The sequence below is a fragment of the Lipomyces tetrasporus genome, assembly GCF_029532465.1.
Source record: "Lipomyces tetrasporus strain NRRL Y-64009 chromosome Unknown POJ06scaffold_2, whole genome shotgun sequence".
NCBI classification, from domain to species: domain Eukaryota; kingdom Fungi; phylum Ascomycota; class Lipomycetes; order Lipomycetales; family Lipomycetaceae; genus Lipomyces; species Lipomyces tetrasporus.
In genome coordinates this window covers 2,017,783-2,041,975 of record NW_026611597.1, presented here as the reverse complement: position 1 = coordinate 2,041,975, position 24,193 = coordinate 2,017,783, and the positions used below count along the sequence as shown (strand labels likewise).

At 47.6% G+C, this 24,193-nt stretch overlaps 11 protein-coding genes across 11 annotated transcripts; 7 read left to right on the top strand and 4 right to left on the bottom strand.

The window, feature by feature from the left end:
• Positions 1-1,558: 1,558 nt before the first annotated feature.
• On the top strand, positions 1,559-3,257 carry POJ06DRAFT_246867 (uncharacterized protein). Its single transcript, XM_056186840.1, has 2 exons — positions 1,559-1,885; positions 2,054-3,257. The coding sequence occupies exons 1-2, from the start codon at positions 1,752-1,754 to the stop codon at positions 3,174-3,176; spliced, it is 1,257 nt and encodes a 418-aa protein (XP_056046651.1). The 5' UTR covers positions 1,559-1,751; the 3' UTR covers positions 3,177-3,257.
• On the bottom strand, positions 3,258-4,150 carry POJ06DRAFT_246864 (uncharacterized protein). The gene is made up of 2 exons (XM_056186839.1): positions 3,544-4,150; positions 3,258-3,492 (listed from the first exon to the last, which is right to left on the bottom strand). Exons 1-2 carry the CDS (start codon positions 4,007-4,009, stop codon positions 3,308-3,310), a joined length of 651 nt encoding a protein of 216 aa, XP_056046650.1. The 5' UTR covers positions 4,010-4,150; the 3' UTR covers positions 3,258-3,307.
• Positions 4,151-4,518: 368 nt separating this feature from the next.
• POJ06DRAFT_299455 (GRASP55/65 PDZ-like domain-containing protein) lies at positions 4,519-6,028 on the top strand. The gene is made up of 2 exons (XM_056190685.1): positions 4,519-4,866; positions 4,960-6,028. Exons 1-2 carry the CDS (start codon positions 4,711-4,713, stop codon positions 5,965-5,967), a joined length of 1,164 nt encoding a protein of 387 aa, XP_056046649.1. The 5' UTR covers positions 4,519-4,710; the 3' UTR covers positions 5,968-6,028.
• Positions 6,029-6,102: 74 nt separating this feature from the next.
• On the top strand, positions 6,103-7,825 carry POJ06DRAFT_299454 (RNA cap guanine-N2 methyltransferase-domain-containing protein). The gene is made up of 7 exons (XM_056190684.1): positions 6,103-6,316; positions 6,380-6,432; positions 6,488-6,586; positions 6,643-6,874; positions 6,933-7,024; positions 7,079-7,247; positions 7,298-7,825. The coding sequence occupies exons 1-7, from the start codon at positions 6,251-6,253 to the stop codon at positions 7,379-7,381; spliced, it is 795 nt and encodes a 264-aa protein (XP_056046648.1). The 5' UTR covers positions 6,103-6,250; the 3' UTR covers positions 7,382-7,825.
• Positions 7,826-8,109: 284 nt separating this feature from the next.
• Positions 8,110-9,362, top strand: POJ06DRAFT_246860 (uncharacterized protein). Its single transcript, XM_056186838.1, has 2 exons — positions 8,110-8,616; positions 8,673-9,362. Exons 1-2 carry the CDS (start codon positions 8,406-8,408, stop codon positions 8,918-8,920), a joined length of 459 nt encoding a protein of 152 aa, XP_056046647.1. The 5' UTR covers positions 8,110-8,405; the 3' UTR covers positions 8,921-9,362.
• A 1,380-nt stretch (positions 9,363-10,742) lies between these two features.
• On the top strand, positions 10,743-14,151 carry POJ06DRAFT_280291 (major facilitator superfamily domain-containing protein; the record flags this gene model as incomplete). Its single annotated transcript, XM_056189870.1, has 5 exons — positions 10,743-10,921; positions 12,733-13,109; positions 13,229-13,276; positions 13,332-13,506; positions 13,542-14,151. 5 exons carry the CDS (start codon positions 10,743-10,745, stop codon positions 14,149-14,151), a joined length of 1,389 nt encoding a protein of 462 aa, XP_056046646.1.
• Positions 14,152-14,761: 610 nt separating this feature from the next.
• On the bottom strand, positions 14,762-16,397 carry POJ06DRAFT_280290 (uncharacterized protein; the record flags this gene model as incomplete). The annotated part of the gene is made up of 2 exons (XM_056189869.1): positions 14,762-16,003; positions 16,053-16,397. The coding sequence occupies 2 exons, from the start codon at positions 16,395-16,397 to the stop codon at positions 14,762-14,764; spliced, it is 1,587 nt and encodes a 528-aa protein (XP_056046645.1).
• Positions 16,398-16,552: 155 nt separating this feature from the next.
• Positions 16,553-17,831, bottom strand: POJ06DRAFT_65248 (uncharacterized protein). Its single transcript, XM_056191334.1, has one exon. It carries the CDS (start codon positions 17,607-17,609, stop codon positions 16,815-16,817), a length of 795 nt encoding a protein of 264 aa, XP_056046644.1. The 5' UTR covers positions 17,610-17,831; the 3' UTR covers positions 16,553-16,814.
• POJ06DRAFT_65249 (Alpha/Beta hydrolase protein) lies at positions 17,832-19,749 on the top strand. The gene is made up of 3 exons (XM_056191335.1): positions 17,832-18,229; positions 18,294-18,846; positions 18,899-19,749. The coding sequence occupies exons 1-3, from the start codon at positions 18,054-18,056 to the stop codon at positions 19,664-19,666; spliced, it is 1,497 nt and encodes a 498-aa protein (XP_056046643.1). The 5' UTR covers positions 17,832-18,053; the 3' UTR covers positions 19,667-19,749.
• Positions 19,750-19,755: 6 nt separating this feature from the next.
• Positions 19,756-21,640, bottom strand: POJ06DRAFT_246851 (uncharacterized protein). The gene is made up of 3 exons (XM_056186836.1): positions 20,745-21,640; positions 20,113-20,682; positions 19,756-20,061 (listed from the first exon to the last, which is right to left on the bottom strand). The coding sequence occupies exons 1-3, from the start codon at positions 21,436-21,438 to the stop codon at positions 19,832-19,834; spliced, it is 1,494 nt and encodes a 497-aa protein (XP_056046642.1). The 5' UTR covers positions 21,439-21,640; the 3' UTR covers positions 19,756-19,831.
• Positions 21,641-22,430: 790 nt separating this feature from the next.
• On the top strand, positions 22,431-24,078 carry POJ06DRAFT_65233 (WD40-repeat-containing domain protein). The gene is made up of 3 exons (XM_056191333.1): positions 22,431-22,881; positions 22,938-23,025; positions 23,076-24,078. The coding sequence occupies exons 1-3, from the start codon at positions 22,563-22,565 to the stop codon at positions 23,953-23,955; spliced, it is 1,287 nt and encodes a 428-aa protein (XP_056046641.1). The 5' UTR covers positions 22,431-22,562; the 3' UTR covers positions 23,956-24,078.
• The last annotated feature ends 115 nt before the right edge of the window (positions 24,079-24,193 follow it).

The following is a 24,193-nucleotide window of genomic DNA, read 5'->3' as shown; positions in this document are numbered from 1 at the left end:
TGGCGAGCAAGACGCGCGCGTTTCTCAGACCTTACGCTTTCGGGCCCGAGGTCGATCTCGGTGCTGCGGCGCAGACCACGAGCGAGCAGTTCGGGAGGTGCAGACGCGAGTTCGAGTGTGAGCGCGCGGTGCGGAGGCGAATGTGCTCTAGGCGACGCGGGAGAGTTGCTGCTGTCGCAGGGTAGTGAATGGACGTGCAATTGGTGCAGTTGGCACAGGCTGTGTGGGGGCAAGTCGATGGGTCGTGATGTTCCCAGTGACCTAGTCTGGTTGTGGCGGCCGGACCGAGCCACTCCTGTCGGTGCAATTGAGGGTCTTGTACCTTCTGCCTCAACGGCGATCTACACGCAAAATAGACGAGTTCCAACCTTCGTCCTGGCTTCACGTCACTGGCTTGCGTATGGTCGGCTGTCGATCGTTGAATAAACAACCGACACGCAAAGTTGATAGAGTAGGATGAGTCGAGAAAACGTGCACCGAATGATGAGTGTACGATCTGCCAACATCGTGTTAGCAACTGTTCTGCATGTGGTTCCCGTTACAGGTATTCATTGTTTCGACAATTGCTTGCCTTGGCCATATCTCATAATATCACGTCAAATGGCAAAACATGGCTTACTGCTATATTGGCCGCGGTCTCTGATCGCACCTACGCACAGAGCGCAAAAGAATGTTCAACCGGGGGGGGGGGGGGGGGGGGGGGGGGGGAGTTGGGGGGGGGTTGCTGTCAACGCTGGTCTGTCGAGTACTCAAGGAAGCTGGAGGAAGCTGTCAATTTAGAATACGTTTGGACTCTTGTCAAACTGACTTGCTAGAGCTGTAATGGTGCAAGGAGGCAGAGATCCGTCGAATATTGTGCATCAATCAGACCCGCACCCGCAGACTTGACATGTACTGAAGCCGATCTGTTCGGTAAGATACGGATGGATTGAGACGCTACTGGGATGGGGCTGGACAAGTGTGAGCGACACATTTCGAGAGAAAGAAGGAGGCTGGTCAGCGCAGGTAGATTATATAGATCGCCAGAGCGCGGAGCGTGGCAAGCCGGTCTCGTCGACAGAAGGGAGACAGGAGGCGCGCGGCGTAGAACGCGCCAGAACGGCTTGTACGACGGTGACGCGTGATGGTCTTCTGGCATGCACAATGATCATTCATTTATCATTTAACGAACCGGCTGATGGTCATGGTCATGGTTCTGTGGATCCTGAGTGCAATTAGTGTGCAGTAGAGTTAGATACGTCTTGGTTGCCCCGGCTCAGGGGATGGCACGGCCAAGTTCATGAGCGCTTGCTGTCCTTAGTTTCCTCAGTGAGCGAGTATGCCGAAAACACGACGTTACATGCTCACCCTGCGAGCTGTAGCCTCCTGATCCAGCTCCGCACGTATGCGAATGCAGCAATCGGATATCATAGGCGGTGTTTGCGGCGAGTCTACTTTTTGACCGCAAATCGTCAATGATGCCGTATCAGACCGCGGGCTGCGCGCACGGATAAGCTTTCAGGCACCCAGTTACACTCTGCCGAAGTATCAAGGCTAATATAATTAAAACAAGTTATCATTATTGTTATCGCGAATCAAGGTGCTTGGCTGTCCAGATGAAGATCCTTTTAGACTGATTAAAAAAATTAAGGTTTATCGGCATCAATATCTGCCGACGATCCCAAAAGGCGCTCCAGAGTTGATTGCAAGGATACGCCTGCCACTATAGATATAACCGACACCTAAAGACGACGAGTAGTTTGTAATACGCAATGAAGCTGATATCGAAGCAGCTTGACAAAGAAGGTGCGGGCTCAATTCGCTTGCAACCAGAGGAGGCCGCTGATCTATGGCACGCATACAATCTAATACATACTGGGGACATCCTGAAAGCCAGCACGTTCCGGTGAGTACGACGTCCATATATTTACCTGAAGTGCAGTCAAAGAGTGATCCAGAGCGCTTCGCGCCCCCTATTATCTACATTCGGACTGGCCTGGATCTGCATCTAGCAAAGATAAACCACTGCAATTTGTGCTTCATGTGCGCACATACTCACGCCTGATTTCTACAGACGGATAACAAAAGATAAGGATAAAGATTCGGCAACCGGATTCACAGGCACTAGTTCGTCATCTGGCTCATCTCAGCGTATCCAACTCACTCTAGCCATCACTGTCCAAAAGACAGACTTCGACCCATCTGCCGGCGCCCTTCACGCATCAGGGCCAGTTGTCGAGGAATCACCACACGTCAGACTCGGTGCATATCACACCCTCGACCTCGCTCTCCATCGTGCATTCACGCTCTCAAAGTTGCCCAACGCGCCCTGGGACTCAGTTGCACTGCAAACAGTCACGTCGGCATGCGATCCCGCTTCGCGCGCCGAAGTCGGGGCCGTCGTCTTACAACCCGGTTTCGCCAACGTATGTCTCGTCACAGAACACATGACACTCCTCCGCCAACGAGTCGAGATCGCGATTCCTCGCAAACGAGCTGCGGATTCGGCCGCCGGCCACGACAAAGCGGTCACCAGATTCTATGCAGCTGTAGCGGCGGCCATGAGCCGACATTTCGACTACGGAAATTTGAAAGCAGTCATTATTGCGTCTCCCGGATTTACTGGTGAGCAGTTGCTACAATACTTGCTAGACACTGCGGCGAAAGACGTGGATTCTGGCAGCGCCACGGCGGGGACTAATAAAATGCTCATCAAATCGAAGAATAAGTTTTTGCTAGTGCATTGCGCGTCCGGACATATTCATGCTTTGAACGAGGTGTTGCGGGCGCCCGAAGTATTGGCACGGTTAGCAGACACGAAGTTTGCTCGCGAGTCGGCCACATTGGAGACATTCTTCAGCGTGCTCAACGAGGGTGAGGAAATGGGCGGCGTTAAAGCATGGTACGGGCCGAAGCAAGTTGCCGCGGCTGTTGATCGTGGTGCGGTCAAGACTTTGTTAATTTCTGATCGATTGTTTCGAAGCGACGACGTGAAGAAGAGAAAGTACTACGTTGCGTTGGTGGAGCAAGTTAGGAGCCAGGGCGGCGAGGCTCTTGTGTTTTCGAGTTTGCATGAGTCCGGGAAGCAGCTTGATCAGTTTACCGGCATTGCTGCAATTTTGAATTTTGCGATTCCCGAGCTGGACGAAATGTCGGATGACGACGAGCGCGACGAGATCCAGATAGACGAGCACTAAATTTTGCGACTTGGCGTTGTATCATACCAATCCGTGTATATTACCCGACTAACCTGTACATACAAAGTAGTGAACTATTTTACAATGCGCGACAAATGCTTATTATGTACAATGTGCTCCTGCAGATCCGTCTATCGCGAAGACGCTGTCTCGGTCTCCGCCGGCGGGAAATAATCCTCACATTTCCGCTTTATTAGGTTGACATACCACAGCTCGCCTTCAGCAGCTCTTAGACCATCTTGCAGCAGTCCGTATACCAGACCCAACCGTGCGCCGGTCTTCACGGTACTCTTAATCTGCGACCTCGGTAAATTTCCTAGCACTTATCAGCCACATTCTCATTCAGCAATACAGTTAAAATTCTCACGTTGTCTGGCAGCATACACAAACCCAACGGCAGAAGCCCCCGCGACCGTGTTCAAAAAATCAACCTGTCCTCTCGCCCAGTCCAACAGCGCCTCGACCCCAAACATACCGCTCAGAAACGTAATCGACCGCATGCCAAACTTGAACGACTCGATCATCCCGTCTTTTAAAATGACATAATTCTTCTGTTTATGATAAAAATACCAGCCTTGCACGGTACCTGGTAACCGATGCGAATTCTCGGCTAGAAATTTTAGCCCACCGACTTTGGACCCTCGGAACAAGCCTAGCGGGAAGGTCACGATACCGGTCGCCATTACAAGGAATGGAAGGCGGACGCTGGGATGTGTTCCGAGTCGGTATTTCGGGTCAACGGCCTCCTCGAAAAAGTGCTTCGTCAATGCCTGGCGGTCTGCTTCTGGCATTGGCTGCTCCGGGAGCGGGCTGTGGTCTATTCTGTCCACCATTTTGCAGTTATATACTGTCTAAAGAGGGGGGTTCTGTGTCACAGTGAATTGCGAACCGCGAAGTGTGCTCTCGCTATGAGGTTCGAGCGTGCTCACCGTCATGGAAGTGATGAGCTTGCTCGGCGTTGAGATTAGCCTCTATAAACGTCGTTGGGAGTTTCATTTAACTTGAGCCCTGTAGAATGTACACTAGACTCAGATGCAGTCTGCACTAGTCAACAAGGCTGCTAAACGCGTAGCAGATTTAGCGATTCAACCTATTGCTTCAAGGTAATGGCCTGGGTGGCTGCGCGGGAAGGTTGGTGGTTTTGATGGTAGAACGGAGATGTAGTGGAGAGTCCATTGAGATTTGAATTGACTTGCATAGGTATGGTCTTGTCATTTAGTAATTATAATGGTTATGGAAGAGGGCTATTCTGTATTTGTCCCACTGGGCAGTGCACCCGACTTTATTCCATTTTGTTGCGCTGGTGAAGGCGTAACTTGCCGTCACAAAAGCGGTCATTGAATGTAGTGCCAGCCAGCAGACAGACTTTCGCAGACGCATCATGCGGCTTTGACACCAGACGTGCAGATCCCATGAAGCTCCCAATAACAAAACGACCTCCTCAGCTTGGCCGCACAATCACGTTCAAGTGTTACATCCTAAAGACATCCGGTATAAGTCCTCACCAGTTACCCACCAGTAACGCGCCTGTACAATGGGAAACGAACAGTCAATGCAGCAAAGCGGCTCCAGCGGCCTGCTCAACTCGTACGGTTTCCACGTTCTAAACGTAGCTGACAATTCGCTTGCAAAGGAATACGGCTTCGAAACATATTTCGACTTTATATGTGGAATAAACGGTCATCAAATTGTAAGTGTGAATTGAACACCATTCGATGTGACTGCCATTGTAGGATCGTATGTCTGTAATTGGGATCATCACAGGCATTGACTATTTCTACAGGAAGACGGCAACGCGGATCTTTTTGCAAAAGAAATACGTAACTGTGCCGGTCGATCAGTCAAATTCGCAGTGTTTAGCGCGAAGGGTCAAAAGCTACGTGAAATCCTAATGTCGCTTCCATCGCTGTCCGACGGGTCGACCCTGCAGCTCGGATTATCGCTGCAATGGGCGCCGCTGGCATTAACCGACATTGTTTTCCACGTTCTTGACGTGCAGCCTGAGTCGCCGGTATATAATGCTGGATTACAGGCTGATTCGGATTATATTATTGGAATCGAAGGGCACAAGTTATTATCCGAACATGCACTGGGCGAAGTATTGGAGGAGAATGTGGGCAAAGAACTAACTTTGCAAGTGTACAATCACGATTATAATACCGTCCGATTGACCACTATTGTACCTAATCGTTCATGGGGCGGGGAAGGTTTATTGGGTTGTGGGATTGGATTTGGATTTCTGCATCGGTTACCGGAATGGAATAGCCGGATCCCAATTCCTGGCGAGACCATTTTCTCGGCTGAAGACGATGACGTGTATGAGAAGCCTGAAGTACAGGACACGGACGCAGCTGCGGTTCCATTAACACAAACGGAACTGCTATTCAAGCAGATGCATATTGGTGACAAAGAAGAGCCAGAGAGCGCAATCGAGCCGAAAGAGACAACACCACCGCCGCCTACTGCGTTATCGCCTACATCTCCTGGAGGAGGAATGTCATCTATGCTGCCAGCGTATATGCGTCGGAAACACCATTATGCACTCGGCAATCAGACGTCAATATCAGGTCAAAATCGGGAACTCGACGCATACTTCGACGAGCAGGAACGTATCAGCAAAGAGATTGACTATCACAGTCAACCATCTAAAGCTATAAATATTCCCCCACCACCACCTAAGGATTCCGAAATTCGGAGGAAGAGCGGCACTGAGGGTGATGACATGAAAGTCGAAGAGAACGAAGTTTCTGAGGCCGGAAAGGAGAAGGAATCTGACGATGATATAGATTAGGCTTATTTGTGTATAATGTTTATGTCATAGGATTCCATAAAAGCTAATCGTCACTACTGAAATACTTGTCACCCTAACCTTCACGAGGCGCGTAGACGATGCCCTGTGCGGCTCAGACGTTTCTAGCCGGGTAACCGTCTCGGTAACGATGCAAGCATCTAAATTTTATGGACGTCTTCGTGCCGATTGAAACAAGGCAGTACTTCTTGACGGAAGTGTCAGCAGAATATTGACGGCAATTGGTATACTAGCCAATTGAAGCTACTGTTATAGGATTCTGGATATGGAATCTTCTGAGAATAGTAGCGACGACGATGCCGAACTGGAACTGTACGATGATGGAGCAGATGTGAGTGCAACACGATCCCGCGCAGATCAACGGAGAAAGGTTCTTGTATATTAATGGTGATAGATCTTGGACCAAGTTGCTTTTACGGCACAGACCATGCCAAACGGCTTGAAAAAGTATGTTATACTGCCATTTCGAAGCGGACGTGTAGTTGCTAAAGAAGTCGGTTAGGTATTGGAAACAGCGATTCTCGTTATTTTCAAAGTTTTCGGAGGGTATTTGGATGAATGAGCAGTCGTGGTATAGTGTTACTCCTGAACTTATCGCGAAGTACGGTTTGCGTGCTCAGTACTGGGCGTAGTGAATGAAGCTGACGTTGGATACAGAAATATCGCTGAGCATATCTACAACAATTGTAGACCGTCGGTGGTGTTAGATGCGTTTTGCGGTGCAGGAGGAAACACAATTCAGCTTGCCATGTTAGTCGACAAGGTTATCGCGGTTGAGAAAGATCCAGTTACGATCCGGTGTGCGAAGCATAATGCGGAGATTTATGGCGTAGCGGACAAGATCGAATTCATTGAAGGTGATTTCTTCGAGCACGCTCCGTTTATGGAGGTATGATTTTGGACTGTGGAAGAATGATTAAAGCTGAGGGTTAACGGACTAACAACAGGCGGATGTTGTTTTCTTGAGTCCTCCTTGGGGTGGACCTCAGTACCTATTTCAAGAGGTATTTGATCTTCACACTATGGAGCCTTATAATTTGTAAGTCTGCCGGTTTTTATGTCAGTCTCTATAGGGTCCACTGATGCCTGCAAGGGCAACTATTATGGACGCGAGCCGCCCGATCTCTCCGCACATTGCTGTGTATCTTCCCCGCAATTCAAATATTGCACAGGTTCGCCAACAGTTGGAGCACGGTCGAGATCTCGACTTCGACGACAATACCATTCTTATTTCTTATTTGCATGTGCACGGGAAATGCAAGGTAGGTCATTACTTCGGTGTAATAGTAACGTCCACACTAATTTGCTTCAGGCCATCTGCACCTATTACGGAGCGCTGGCCGTACCGTCATCAACCCAGTACTCCATACTTCCTGCTGCCGCAGCGGATGAATAGCCGTCAGCGAGATGTAGAGCGTGCGGAATGCTTGCCATTTCGTACTACGAGACTGGTCGCAAGAGCTGCGGTGATGTCAACCTGACGCCTATTGCCCTGGCTCTACGTAACTCGATTCGATTACTGCACACTATGGCCGTCATTGTCGATTTTTGGCAATGCGTAGCGGATACGTGTGGCAGTGACCTTTCCCCACAAACAGGTTCACTTCAGACTGCATCTCAGCTCGTCTGCGGATTTAATACGTTCCTGTGAGCATACGCTGATAGGCTAGCTCAAGTTCTAGTACGCGGAGACCAATCGTACCGTCTGAGAATTTATTGCACATCAGTGCCGAGAACACACCTAGATGGAAACCAGTAGTAGTAGTCTGCGCGATAAGTGTCATAATAATTCAGTAAACTATAAATTGCATGTATTTTTCATACATCGGATAGAGAGTGAGTTGAGTTGAAAACAAAAACCCTTAACACCCATTGAGTGCTGCGGCGGCACTATCGATGCCGCTAGCCTCGAAGCGGTTTAGGGCTTGACGCCCGACACAGGAATGGCCTAGCGCGAGCGGAACAACAATCAGCGCGTCCAGGCACCGGTTGCACGTCTGACGTCATAGCTTTTTGTCTTTTCATGATCCTTGACGGTAGCATAATTCGACCAATCGCGAGGGGTTTGTCTGCGGAGTCCGATAAGAGCTTATGAGTATCTGTGATCAAAATCTCACATTGTCCCAGGGGACGGTTGTGGATTATCGGAGTAAGAACACAGTGTTTCGCTTGCGTCCTGTAATCACGGGTACCTGGGCACCCGCAGGAACGCGGCGCCACAGCCAGCCCGACCAGACCAGCAGGCCAGACTGTTGAGATCAACCACCGGAGAGTCTACGATTCTCCTGCAACAGGTCTGCCAATATATTGTTCCATTCCATCACCGGACTGCGTGCTCCCACCATTTTTACCACCTCTTCACCAACAATCTGTAGCCTTTTGCTTTCCAACCTTACCAGCGGCGCAGAATTTCTACCACCATGGTTCCGGACTCTGTCGACGAGCGCATACTCGAAGAGCATTTGCTCCGCGATAGATTCTATAACCTCGACTACACCAGCATGTCATCCTCTGCCACCTCTCGATCTGTCTCGTTCTCGTTGCATGCAAAACTCGGCTATGTCTATGACTTCTTCCTTTTCATGTTGATCCTTCTTGTCGCGGGCGCTGCGCTTTATGTTGTTCTCAGAGGTAACGCAAACTTGTCAGTACATGTGTAACGATTCGACTGACTCTTCCTGCAACAGCACTTGTTCTGGTTCGGCGGAAAGCTCAAGCTGACTCCCATTTACTACCTCTGTCATCGCCGCCCACAGTTCCGGGCAGTGGGTCCGTCCCCTCTAGTGGTGCTCCCTCACCATCGTTGCCGTCCTCCTCGTCATCCTTCTTCGGCAACGGAGGCTCACATAAAGAAAAGAACGTTGGAAAGCAGGGCAGTACTTTTGATAAATTAATCTCAAAGATGCAAGGTGAAGAACGGCTTCGCCAGGACTAGATTACAGCATTAGACGTCCTGGAGACGTTATGCCTTTGTTTGGATGAGCAGCTGCTCATTGCGGGCATAAGGAAACCTTCTATATATCCTTTGTTCATCGCGGTGGACACGCCTATTCTGGAAACGGCCTGCGTGGGGCGGCACTCATTCTGCGATTAATGCAGCTCAGCCTATGGCTACGACATTTTATAATTAATTCGTCTATGATTTGGATATTGTACTGTTTTGGGAATTGGCTAGTGTCATCTGTTTGCATGCGTATATAATTCGGTTTACGTGGTGTTTTTAGTGGGTTACTGTACATACTTGGTTTTTGTATACACTTTTGTATTCCTGGGTTTGTTATGTGTTTGACATTGCATCTACAATGGTAGATTCCTTCTAAAGTGTAATAAAAGTTGGAGAGTTAATAGCATAGGCCGAATCTTTATCAGACAAGAAACGTTGCAGTATACCTGCATATTTTATGATTGTCAATTTCCGTAGTAGTCGTTTTAGATAAGTCTTGTACTCCGACTTTTCTATATGATTTGACAAAAATCTACGATACCGACTCTAATGTATCTCGGGCGTTCTCCAGTTGTATATTAGTACATGTGCCACTTCCGGATCGCTGCATACTCACGTGTGCTTTGGTAGGAATGAAACCGCCAATTTGCTTCGCGCCTCCGCAAAAAACATCGAGCCCCAAAGCGAGCAAATGCTGTTTTTCATGGTAGCATAGCCTTCTTGTCGACTAATCACATTCAGTTCTTGCCGAGACATATGTGGATTTATCGATAAAAGTTGTTCACGAGTAAAGTCTGACCACGGGTTCTGTCCATAGTATGAGATAAATGAGTCGTTGGCTCACGTCTATCTAAAGAGATGTCTAACTATATATATCATACTTAACTGAAGAACCATTAGCCCATCAATCTGACAAGAGCCTCTAATGTCGGAAATCGCCCCCAGCAAATTGTCCTCCAAAAGAATGCATCCAGCTCGTTCATTGGGATCTATATAGCGAGGTTTCGGTCATTGACACCGTTCATTCGTTATCCTTCGTACATTATATACCGCAATTATCCCGTAATTGCAGTCGCGACCATACAGTCCATGCTGTACTCCTTGTTCTACACGTGGCATCGTTGAACGCCTTATCCAAACGCACGCTCCCGACCCTCATTGCCGCTTAATCCTCATTGGTTAAGGGTTACAACTTCATTTGCCGAGTGTAAGTATTATGACTGCTTCAAGTTTACCCTGCCGACAAGATTAGAAAGAGAGACTATTGTTCATGCTGTTAATCTCTTCTATTGTATCTCTCTCACGATTCTTAGCAGATATGTCTTTATTGTCTTAGGCAGTACGCAGAATAATATGGCGCAGAGACCGGCCGCTCGGTGAAAGTGGTTAACAGCGGAAGTTCCGATCTGCGGTATGGCCCAAGCTCGGGTAGTGAAGTCTTCTTGTCGGACCTGCGCTACATGTCGCAGCCGATTGGTCGCGTGCGAGACTTGCGCCTCTAGTTACCAACCTTATGGAACATATTTTTCGTTATGGCTAATCTGTTGTGGACAAACAGTCGTTTACTGGTTTGTTGATAAGACCAGGGACGAGTTGCTCTCGTCTAGAAATACAGGGTATTGGCGGTAGTTTGTAGAGAAAGATAGAGTTAGAGAGCTTATAGGTATGCGGGGACGAGTGGATAGGATGCTATGATGCTACGGGCTAACTGATCTCCAGAATTTTCTGTATTATTATAGTGAATCTCGCAACATACCCAATGGCAAGGACGGCTGCTGAACAGAAGAGGGCCGAGGCCAATCTGCAGGATCAGATGAATCTACTACCTCGCGGACAACTGATAACAGTATTTGCCGCTTTGTCCGCGGCATTTGTCATTTCGTATATCGACCAAGGATGTCTTGGTGTTCTCCTACCTACAATTGTACGGGACCTCAATGCTGAGACAACAGTTTCATGGGCAGCTACGTCCACCATGATTGCGAACACCACGTTTCAGGCATTTTAAAATATCCTAAGAACAAATATTGTCTATTCAATCACGATACAAGAGCAAATTAGCAAGAGCAAATAGCTAAATCATCTGTCTATAATTCAATCGCTGCGCGACTTACGAGTCTAATAATGCATGGTGGTGAATGTGGGCATTCTACCGCTGCTAGAACGTAGTCTCTACCGTTGACTGAGGTGTTTATATTGACTTTCGTGGAGCATATCTTCCGATTCTCATTAGCCTCTTGGGTTTCAACGATTAGGTGGTCTGGGTTGATGCAGCTGGGCTGATGACACAAGTGCGATGCGTGATAATCTCTGTAGAGTAAATTGTGTACATCATTGTCACTGGTGGCAGTCAGAGATCGAATCATTGGTTGGAGACGAATAGTTACCTCTCAGTCAGATAGCATACTACGCGATGGGCAAACTGATGACTGCCTTTAATTTTCTTTGGTTCATTCTTCCTGGCATTACCGGCAACAACCTCGACTGGACGGATTTGAATGTATCCACTTAGTCCGCTAGATTTCTTCTGTGGGAGCTGGCATTCATTGGGTCTAATCACTGCTGGTGGAAGGAATGCGAAGTGTTGTGTGCCGGTGTATCCATGCCTAAGTCGCTCAATAGCAGTAATCCATCTTTGGTTAGAAATTTGCTTCATAGGATGATCGACTACGCTGTTAGCGTTGTGCTTTTCTTGCAAGGGAAGCATTGAAGATAGATTGTAAATAGGAGGCTGAAATTTATCTTCTTGTGATGCGGAGCGGCCAGGTTGTGGCGGAATCCTTGACTCATCCACTGCCTCGTCATTTACTGAACTCCGCTTCCGGTGTCGTTCAACATGTCGTAGACGGAGGTCGTCTCGGGCAAACGACTTCGTGCATCCAGGCCACGAACAAGTATATATTTCCTTAGGACTGTCTAAAGTAGCGTTAGAGCTGCCCTCGTGCGCGGTAGAGATCGAGACTCACGATTCAGTTGATGCCGCCGCAGGCTCGTCAAACGCGTATACGACTTGTTGCAACCAGGAACCTCGCACGCAAACCTTTTGTCGAATCCTGTCCTTGACTTTGAGTCGCAGCCCACAGTAACAGTATCGCCGTTGTCCACAACTTGTCCAATTACCTGAATATCCGGCGCTCCCGACGTTTGAGAGATGGCCATGAGGTTAGACGAGCCGGTCATCTTTGAGAGCACGAACCACTGCTTGCGAGACGCGTGCGCGTTAGCGACATCAATAAGTTGTAGTCTCTTTTTGATGCCTTGGCAACCCTATCAATCGAAAAGTTTAAGCAAGCCCTATAAGCACTCACTGCTTCTTGACTTTGTTGCTATATCACTTTGTTATTGGGATCATTTAGGCTGGTTAAAGATGATGCGGGGAAAGCAGGCAAGGTTAACCCCCAAAGGCGGTGGGTGTGCGTTCGCTTGTGATCGGCGGGTCTTGTGCTCGGATGTGCGCATCACTGAGCCCTCCGTGCAAAGTGGTTTGGACCACAGCAGGAAGGCAGTAACATGTTGAAATGACAATTGTATCCTCATAGTGAGATAGTAGATGTGTACGCTCTTTAGTTTGCACAAGGACAACGACAGTCACTCTAGGTGATTTCTACGTCATGATACTTGACACTAGTGATGGTGGGCCGCCGGGCTGGACCTCACCAAGTGAGTGCGGAGTACAGTGAAAGTCGTGCGATGAGAGCCACATCGACTATCCTTTTATTAGAGTTTAGTGTACCCCTGACTCAGGTACACATTTACCGGCCGTCTATCGGATGTTTTTGGCAGAAAGTACATATATCTATCAGCGCTATTTTGCTATTTTTGTCCGATTTACTTTGTGGATTTGCGAAGACAGCGACGGAGTTGTATGTGTTCCGTGGATTCTCTGGAATTGCAACCGGCGGCATCAGCGCGTTGACGATGATTATTGTTTCGGACATTGTCACGCTCCGGCAGCGTGGCAAATATCAAGGCATACTATCTTCTTGCGTTGGCATTGGAAATATTACAGGCCCATTTCTTGCAGCGGCAATTATAGACCACACCACCTGGCGTGTGCTTTTTTGGGTCATTGGACCATGCGCCTTTGTCAGCCTCCTCGTTGCCTATCCGACTATTCCAACGCATTTTAAGGGAGGAGATTATAAGAAGAAGTTGAAGCAAGTAGACTCCCTGGGAATTTGTCGGCATCCATTAGTCTGATTTTCCTATTAATTCCAATCTCCAGTGGTGGAACGGAATATGCATGGAATAGTCCCCTTGTTATTTCCTTTCTTTGTATTGCGGGCGTTGGGGCGATAGTGTTCATCTACGTCGAGTGGAAAATATCGCTCTTGCCGATGATTCCACGTACGTTTATTATTGCCAGGACAACCTCCAAAGATTAAGCTAACCTAGAAATCAGTTCGGCTTTTCAACAGTAAGGTTTGTACGGCAATATATGTCCAGATCCTCTTGTCTGGATGCACGTACTACGCCCAGCTCAACTTCCTTCCGGGATACTACCAAAACGTGCGGGGGTATTCTAACACCACATCGGCGGCACTGACTATACCTTTGGTCCTCGCACAAGCCTTGACGTCAGTCAACGCCGGCATGTTCATGAGCAAAACAGGACAAACGGCCCCTTACTCTACTTTGGCTACGCAATGCTCACGATAGGTGCAGCAATCCAATGCGGAGCCTTCAATCTGACCATATATCCTGCCGTTCTCGTCATTGCATTAGTCCTCCAGGGTGTCGGAATCGGCTGTACCTTCCAGACAACTCTCGTCGCATTACAAGCCAACAGCGCCAAATCAGACCGCGCAATCATCATCTCCGTACGCGGTTTGATTCGCTCTCTAGGGGGTGCGGTAGGCCTAGCTGTAGCGTCTGAATTGCTGTCTAACGTGCTGTTGAATAATATCCCGCTTGATTTACCACCACCCGTTCGTGAAGTGATGCAACGCTCCGTGTATGCTACACCTGACACGAGCTCGTTGTCGTATGAACAAAAGGTGATGGTCGTACCTGCGTACATGACGGCATATCGCGCAGTTTTCATTTTCTTTGTGCCTTGTATGGCGCTCTCGTTGGCTGCGTGCTTACTCATTAAAGACACCGGCCTCGACCACAATGACGAGAAAGTACAGGAGAAGACAGACGGGACTGATAAGATGAAGCGTACCGAACCCGAGAACGTTAATGATAGAGAGATCGCACGAAATAGTGGTCCCCCCTGAAACTGATACTGCGGGAGAGTCGAGCGAAACAGCCGGGAAGGATATAGAAAGGAGTCCCGTCTAGTTTGTACAGTAGTCAATTTTTGAATGATTTGGTGGTCATTTTCTTGTGTTTAATTGGAAGTGAGCTTAAATGCGGCTAGTTAAATTCGAACGTTACATGCATAGGGATGCCCAACGCCTTTACGAAAGTGATCAGTATGTCACCATTGTCCAAATATCAAACTGGCTACAATACAAACAGCGAAACTCAACACATATTTGCATAATATATCACGCATCAGACCATCGGACATTGAGAAAAAAAGCATATCGATGCCTATTTTACGTTGGAACAGCAACAACTCCCTTAGCAAGATGGACCGACACCGCGATGATAAAGCCTCGCGGCGGCCATGAATTTGCGGGCTCGTGATGCTTTCGATAGAACACCATGAACAAGAGTACTGATATTGCAATTTCGCTTCAGTAAATGTAGTGCCAAGCACACTCTCTGGGAACGGTACGTGATGCGATATAGTTGAACATTATTGTCTTTTAGACTGCCAAAATAATACAATATCCGTCCCAAAACTATAAAATCGTACAAAATGTAGGTACTTCCCGTTCCTTAGGTCATTGCAGTGGTAACAGGGGCGGTAAGGTTCCTCTTCTGTGCATTCCATATCCGTGCAATCTCCTCCTCGTACGCCTTCTGTTGAAGGGCTACATTGTAACTGTGACCACCGTACTTAGATTTATCGACTTTTTCATCAGTTGGCTCTCCCATTGCTTTGAACCCGCCCTTCATCGACGTGCGAATAAAACTGAACGCGAGACCACAGCCGCTCGAGTCACCTTCGCCGTGCAGCTCTAGCATAGCCTTACCTTGCGTCGCGTTGATGAAGTTCTTACTCGTGATCCATGGGGCCAGCTTCTCCTCGGTACTCATGCCTTCATGTTGTTCATCATCTTCCTTGCCACCACCGTAACCGGCGTCTTCAAGGAACTGTTGCCCGACCTGCATCGTCTCAAGCAGCGTAATCTCTTCTGGATGGACCATTGACCGAATACCATCCTCATTCGGCAAAGTGTCCGTCGCTTTAATCTTCCAATAACCCTGATCCTCTCCAGTCCGCTGGTACTCCATAAACTCCTTCAATCGCTGTCGATTCTGCATATCATTTTGATCGGGGAAATGCGATGAAATCCCTTTAACCAATATTCGCTCGTTTTCTGACTTGGACAGCACGCGGAAAACAATCATCTTCAATCTGTTCTTACTCGCTGTTGTTACTCGGCGCGATCGTGGACTCGGAATCTCTGTGACTGGTAACGTCTGGCCGACCGTGTATAAATGCGGTATATTCCGTAAGTAATACTTCTGCCCTTCACCACCACCAGTACTCCGAATCATCAAAAAATCCGTGCCTTTAACCTCGTGCTTAAAGATCGGAGCGCGAACAAGCCGATTATAATATGTCGGCACGATCTCCCCCGGGTCCACAGAACCGAAATTCCAAAACGGACTTCGATCCTGGGATCCAAGTACATACGTTTCTCCAATATTCAATTTCGGGCGAGACTCGTCTTCGTTCGATTTCTTGCGGTAATAATTTATAATCTTGCTTCCCATTCCGAAATTAGACATGACAATCGGATATTCCTCAGAATATTCCAACATGACATATTGTGAGCCGTCACCGAGAGATAAATCCTTCGAAGCAGAGAAAATTTGGGCGATGTCCTTGCCCTTGTCCTTTTTCTTTTTACGATGACGGACTCTAGAGAAGTGTATGACAGTATTGGGACGGATAACAAAGTTGGGGCGGTGGAATGAACGGGCTTGTGATTTCGAGAGTTTGACTTTGTACTGTGAACTCAGTCAGCACAGACTTATTTGGAAACAGCTTAGGACATACATATGGTGATTGCAGTCGGTTGGCAACCATTGAGTGGTCAATTGTGAGATTACCAATTGTCGAACGGACACGGGACTGATAGTTTTCTTTGAGAAGATCATACGCTTGATCGTTCGATATGTTGTATCGCTTCTGGAACAACTGCTCACCAATGACCATGGACTTGTCAGCCTTCTTAGGTCGATCTGCCCTCTGGGCGTCGACTAGTAGCTGAATGTCATTTAGGTCAAGAACCACGCGGTTGGCCTGCTCTTCGAGATTGCCTTCTAAGATCGCGTCGTCGTCGACTCCTGATACGTACTCATCGTCATCTACCCAATAGATATCGTCGTCTACCGCTGGCATAGCAATTCGAGCTTTCTGCACGATCTTGTTAGAAAAATTTGCCACTAATGAACACATGAACTAACTTTATGGGTTATTGATGTAACTCCGCCGTCCATACTTGAGTCGGAATCCCAGATAATCTTGCTCTCCCAGTCGTAACAAGAGAATATTAACTCCTTCTCGAACTGCGTTAATTGGCGGTCCTGATGCTTAAATTAGCCTCGTTCGTCCAATAGATATTATAGTAGGTCATTCCAACCTTTTGTTTTGTCGCATTCGATCGTTTCCTTACTGCTGCATCTTTGTTTCTAATTTGAACGACTCCGGGTTTCTCATAGATAGATCCACGCGGTCGCGTATTGGATCGGAAAAGTTTCTGCTGGTCTTTGTCCGCATCTAAGTTGACTCTTGTAGGTACACACGCTGAGTGTCCATTCACGTTAGCTGAATTTTTAACCAAACTGAACATGACGCGCAAACCATACGTTTGACTGAGTACGGTTTAGGAAGAGACAGTCTAACAGGCTCTGGGGCAAATAGGGCAGACATTCGTAATGGCTTTGACTCTTCGGCATCCGCCATGTCCTGGAACAACATGTTTTCTGTTGCAGCTGCGATGTCCTCCTCTGACAATAGCGGCCGCTCGATTTCTTCAAGCGACGGTTTGATATCTTCCATCTCTGAGTGGTCCTGTAATAGATATCCGTCGCCGAATACTTGCCCAGGTGGCAAAGAACCCTGAGAGGACGCTCTTGATGAGAATGATGAATCCGCGACGGTAGATATCGAGTACTGTGGTGCCAGAGATGCGCGCGCAGATGATATGTCCTGACGGGACTCATCCTCGCCTTCATCTGCATTAATTTCTTTCTTGATCTTCAAATCTTCCGAAAACTCCTTGGTCCAATCGTCCTCGTCCGTCTCGCCCCCTCTGGCGTCCTGAGCCTGATCCTCTTCTCCTGTGGCCTCTGCATCATCCATCACACTTCCCTCATACTCTTCATCCGCAAGTTCATCCTCGTCCTCATAATCGATAGCATCATCGGCATGAGCGACGTATTCCTTCGAATTTCCGAGTTTCTTGCCACTGGCCAAGGCGATTGCCAATCCATCCCCCAGAAACGTGTTCAAGGCATCGCTGTCATCCACGTCAACGTCCTCTTCGGCCAGAATTGCTCCAAGACCATCTTCTTCCTCCTCTTCGTTGACGGGCTTCGGAGGAGGCACCATCTTGAAATCTTTGTTGATATGAATTAGTTCTGTATTCCAAGTCTAAATGGTATGATGAATGGATCAATTCCAATACCCTAAACCTATATAGTCGGGCAAGGGTTGTGTTCTGCTAAGCTTCAAATGTGTCGGAATAAGGTTTCAATTGTTCGGAATCTGTTATGTCCGAGTTTGTAATGTTGGACAAATTCGGTCTATCTTACCTATTTTTGAGACGAGATTGATCAAGTATCCTGCCGCCTTATCGGTAATCACCTATCGCGTAAAGGATATACTATCACGTACGAGCAACTTCGGTAACGTTCCCTGCTAGCGCCATATACGTACGCGTGTCAGAGGTTCGGATTTGAGTCTACGGGACAGCCGATAGCAGTTAGCTGGGTATCAAATGTGGCCAGGCCAAAATTGATCACCTTGCTCTATCTTCCTGGCAGACAACTTTCGATGGCAGTGTCAAAAATAATTGCGCCCTCGTTAGGCGGGGTCACAATTACCGGAGTAAATACATCCAGCAAGACTGCGCAATTCCGGGGACTGAAATTTGCCAACATTGAGAAGCGATATGACTATCCTACGCGTGTGGATAGCTACTCCGGAGATATTGACGCAACTGAATATGGGTATGTGCGCCTTCTTTCCAACGGTGCCTTGTGCAAGTCATGGAAATCATTGACTTCTATCCAGTCCAATCCCACCTCAGCCGCCACAGATTGCGTCGCCTGTCATTCGCGCGGACCAGCTCCCTCCACCTCGCCCTGAGGCTGACGAGTTCGAGTGCTTGAATCTCAATGTTATGCGTCCTATCACCTTCGAGAAGCCCTTGCCTGTAATTATCTGGATCTTCCCCGGCGGAAACTTTGTCGGATCTGCATCCGACAAGGCATATGACCCTACTGCGTTCGTCGAGAAATCGATTGCCAAGGATATGCCTGTAATCTTTGTCAACATCAATTACAGATTGTCTCTATATGGATTTCTCTACATGGACGGTCGTGCGAACCATGGTTTGTACGATCAGTTGACAGCACTGCAGTGGGTGAAACAGCACATCGCAGACTTTGGGGGTGACCCAAACAATATCACTCTAATCGGTGAATCTGCTGGCGGTCTGGCGACGCATTATCACTCTGTGAATGAGAGCTCGAAGGGAATTTTCAGAAGAATTGGTATAATGAGTACCGTAATCGAGTCCAGGACCCCCCGTCCATTGGATGAGGCTCAAGAGATAGTCTTGAAGGTATGCCAGCCGATCATAGATCTGACGGTTAAGTCGACTGACTTGACATTAGGCCAAAAAATTTTGCGGTGTGACAACCGACGAAGAATTCAAAGCCGTTCCCATTGGCAAACTTATGGAGGCAGTTACTCGCATCGGTGGAATGTATGGTCCTGTCGATGACGGTGGTTTTGTCGGGGAGGGGCCGTTTATTGATAAACTTCCTCGTCCTGAAATTGAAAGCATACTCCTCGGAAACTGTAGATTTGAAGCCAAGACTTTCGGGCCTAGAATTCAGCTTGTTCCGACTAAGGAGCTCTACACTCGCCTGTTGGAGGTTCCCAACGTGGGTGGTGAATTTGCGAAGATGTACAACATCAACCCTACAGAACAAGAAGAGAACTTCACGAACACGCTCGTTATGTACGACGATATTTCTTACGGACAGCCGATGCATAATGCTGTCCTGGGTCTGCGCAAGGCTGGCAAAAAGACATATCACTATTTGTTTGACGAGCCCAATCCATATGTTGCTTCTATGGATGCCCACCATGGCGTGGATGTCCTCTATTTCTTCAACTCTTACAAGTTTGATAAGAAATATGACAGTTTCGTCGATATGTATCAGACAGGCTGGATCAGGTTTGCCAATGGTCTCTCTCCATGGGGAAACCTCGACAATGACCGCGATATTGAGAATGTTGTCATGCTAGATCAATCAATCCATGAACGCGAAGACGGCGAGTATGAGAAGAGGCGCAGAGTGGCCACGTTCGAAAAATTGAACGAACATAGAGGCCAGTTTGATTCCTATGATCTCACCAAGCGATATTTGATGTGAGCCCATTGGAACTAAAACATTGATCCAGATTTGGTTATGTTATATCTTACAAGTATGATCTATGAATACACATATAGAATAGAGAGGCACCAATAAACTCCTTTCACTCTGCGCAATTGAAATACAATTATTATGGCAATAGATGCTAAAGCGTAGTCGTCAATTCTAATAATCATAGATTAGACCATCACTCATGGCAAGATCGTTGCCGAACTTCTTCCTCCAGACGGCGTGAATCTGTGGCGATGCCCGGAAGCTGTGACGAAAATAAAGTGTGTACTTCGCAGAGTGTTTTCTGGGTTTCCCGGGCATCTTATCATCCGCCTTCTCATCCGACAGGCATGGCTTTGCAGCGGCCTTATTGTGTTGAAATACCATCTTCGTGTGACCTTGCCCTGTACGAAAGCTCGTAAGTATTAGCTCAACAAGGAATATAGGCAACATACTATCAGATATCTCAAAGAACTTTATCTTCGGCATACGCGTCACGGCCACACTGCCGGCAAGGAATGTCATGTTCAATTTAGCAATGCACTCGGCCTCAACCACGGAAGTTCGTTTGTAGGCAGACTGTGAATGCGACAGCATGGACATTTCATGGTTATATAGGCTGTATCTAGAGTCCGTAATCGGAGGAAAGTAGGGGCTACCGAAAGAGTCATAGTTTTCGAATTCAACCTCAAAATGCTCCATATTCGGCCAATGAGGTTCCTTGATAACTGCTGACATTTTCGAACCATCATCTTCTTCCGCATCATGGAAATGTTGATATTCTGGCCTCAATCGCTGATCTTCAAACAGCTCGAGAGATACCGGCCCTCTATAGATAAACTTCGACAAGCTGTATGATCGTTCTCTAACTAGTCGACAAAGTCTGTCGCCGGTTCCGCCGCGATAAGGAGCAGTTTCGTAAGCCATGAATTCTTTTTGATCCGTGCTTTCCCTGTGTCGAGTGCGTAGATCTAAATCGAGTGTAGTTATTGTGTTCGGAATTGACTTGATTACCTCAAGCACCTCTAATGTTTGAAAATATAGATCAGAAATATACGCCTAAAAGTAAACTAATCCGAAGACTTACTTGGATAAAAATAATGTCCTGTCTTCGAGCCCATGAACAAGAACAAGAAAGACCATGAGAGATTGTCCACATCAGGAAATTTTTCCAGTAACGCTAGCAGCGCGTCTGGTGGAAGCACCCACTGATCTGCAATATTACTGAAAAACTTTAGAGACTTAATTCTGTTCATTGTTGACCACGACTGTAAAGACTGAGACACGTCTAACTCGTACATCGCGGGTTGGACTTCGCCGCCCCAATCGTAATTGACTCCTTTATAGGGGTTGTCCAAAAAGCCTCCTATGATTCTCACTTCCGGACTGCTCGCTCCATTATTGACAACTATTGACACCAATTCGAAAAAATTCGAAATGCTCTGCAATACTCTTTGCTTGTCATAGTCGCGGGATATTGATAAGTTCTCATCAAATCGCAATTTGAGAATCTGGATATACTGTCCAAGCTCAGGCCGCGCTCGAAACAATTCTAAGGATCGTTTCGCATGGTCGACTGTCCTCACTGACTGTAGCCCAACATGCACCGTGACATTTTCGAATATTTGCTGCTGTATAATATCCCTCCATTGGCGGCAAACCAAGCTCCACTTCTTTTCAAATTTCGGTTCCGGGTTATATATAGAACCTGTCGTATACCGCAGGACTTTCAAGTGAAGCTCGTATGGAAGTTGTTCAAGCCCAGATGGACGGTATTCCATACTGTCGACCTTCTCAATTCCGAAAAAGCTGTGCTATCTGAGACTACCGGAAGGGGAATCGTCAATGCACTATAGCTGTTCTGCTTCGACGTCGCCAAACACGCCTGGCACCTTAGTATCTATCAAACCAATAGTGTCTATTATCCGTCAAAATGGGTTTCGATAGCTCTTAACAATAGCGGAACTATTTCGAATGCTGGCCGCAGTTCCGATTATCTGTACAAGGACAGAAATAAATGCACGACGCACGCGGCAAGGGTTGAGCCGCACGGAGGCGCGTCCAAGCCTTGAACGCGTTTAATTCTAATTAACGCGTGATTGCACTTCATTCGCCAACCACTTGTAGGCCGATATCTTGATTTTTCCACGGTAAGTTACTGGAAAAATATATTTTCTGGTCGTCATGCATACTAAATTTCAGATGTCATATATTTGTTCAGGAATTACACGCATTATTTGATTACAGTTATCGTCCGCTCGTGCTGCCCACCATCAATTGAGGCTGAGCTAATCCTTCGCAATTTGATAGACTCAAAATCGCCGGTTTGTCATAGTTATCCGATTTCTATAATTCTATTCACAGTGACTGTATGTTAATAATGGAGTAACACAAATCGCGACTGGAAATTTGTAGCCATTTTGCTCCAGTATAGCATTCTCTACATGCTTTCTAATGAGTTTCCATCGTTTCCTAAGAATTTTATTAGTTCAATATTAAGCCCCTGAGAAAACAATAATCATGCCGCTGGCACTCATACTCATGTACGACGAGCGACCGCAGACGTTTCCATGCAGAGCGAGCAGCCTATTGTTGACCAAAAGTGCTATCTAACGTCCCTGCAAATATAGTTCAGCAATTCGCTCCTAGCACATGAAACGATAATCGCATCTTTCAGCGAGGCTGTGCCTTATGAAGACACCGACTCACTAATGCCTGAACATCAAGTTGACTTGGCCAGAAAACCATCCCCCCCAAACCCGGGTAAGGGCCCATCTTCATCAAGTTTACCCCTGAAAATTAGAAATTTCTTGACTAGACCTCCACGGGTCGCACCATATTATTTTCATAATCACGTACAATATCCTCAAGTTAAATCGTCGTCAGCAATAAGACATTGGCGGCAATGGCTTCTACAGGCCGTGTGTCTCGGTCAAAGACTACGATATCGTTTCCCAGCACGATCTTTAGCATCGCAGTGTACCCGGAGAAGCCTGTCGTCGCTTCGGGATTGTCTACCGGGCATGTGTTTATTCATCGCTACGCGGCGGATGAAGGCGTCGATGCTAGCAAGCAAGATGGTGATGGCAGCAGTGGTGAAGAGTCCGACCGCAGAATTGGCGGAAAGATGACAGGAGGAGAATTCATGGTCGTTGATCGGTTATGGAAGACCCGGCGACATAAAGGTAGTTGTCGAGGAGTCGCGTTTGATGAGCAAGGAAGTTGTAAGTGCGTTGTCGATTATTTTATATATGCAAACTGAACCTGACAACTTTGTTAGATCTTTATTCTGTCGGTACAGATTCGGTGATTAAACAGGCATCCCCAGAGACCGGGAAAGTCATTGCAAAGAATTCATATGACATTGAGTATGGTTTTAGTTGAATCGTGCATTGTCACAATCCTGCTAACAAGCAAGAAGTTCGAGTCCATCTGCACTTACAACTACAGCCACTCATGCTTTGGTCGGCACCGAGGAAGCCACTCTACACGTTTTCGATCCGCGGACAATGAAGCCGGTGAACACGTTCACCGATCTCCACGACGACTACATCACCAGCATATCGCACCTAGCGCAATACCAAAACACATACCACTTGATCACTACAGGATCTACCACGGTCACGAGGATTGATATTCGGAAAGGGAAGTTATCTACCAGCGAGGATCAGGAAGACGAAATTCTCTGCTCGTGCATCTCCTACCCACCAGATTTTGAATACAATCCAATTGAAGGTCGCGCCAGCGATGGCGCTGTTCCGGAGAAACGACCTCCGGTTACGGCCGTCATGGGCATGGCGACCGGTGTGCTCACATTCTGGACGAAAGACAACTGGGAAGATCAGCAGACTCGGGCAGTCATAAGTAATGAGAGCATCGATTGCGTGGCAGAGTATCCTGACCAGAGGATTATTGCGGGAGGCGCGGACGGACTCGTACGGCTAGTTGACGTTCGCAGACGAAAAGCGATTAAGGAGTTTGAGCACGGTGGTGAAGATGGCGTGGTTAGTGTTGCCACAGATGCGTGGGGCCGAGTTATAAGTGCTGGCGGCGAAGTAGTTCGCGTCTGGAGCGTAGAAGACGAGTGCGACGAAGATAAAGCCGGGTCCGAGAGTGATGACAGCGATGCGGAGAGTGGCAGCAGAGGCAGCGACGACGATTCCTCAGACGACAGCGACGAGAATGGAAAGAAAAAGAAGAGGAAGAAAACGAAGAGGCGAAAGCGAGCCAGAGCGAAGAATCGGTTGGCAGCGATGCCAAAGACTCCTGTAAAGGCGAACTTTTCAGGCCTGGACTAGGTGCATATGATGATGATGATCAATGGCAATCTGATGTTTGGCGGAGCAAAATAAATTATTTTGGTTTGGTTTCAGATGTGCAACGCAATCGCCGGGGCCCAACATTTACTTGGACAAGTCTATGTGAGGCCGTCAAAACCAATATTGTCATCCGTCCAAGTACTTAGACAGACGTCAACATGCAGCTTCCAACCTCCTATTAGACTAACCCTTCCAACCTCCTATTAGACACTAGTAC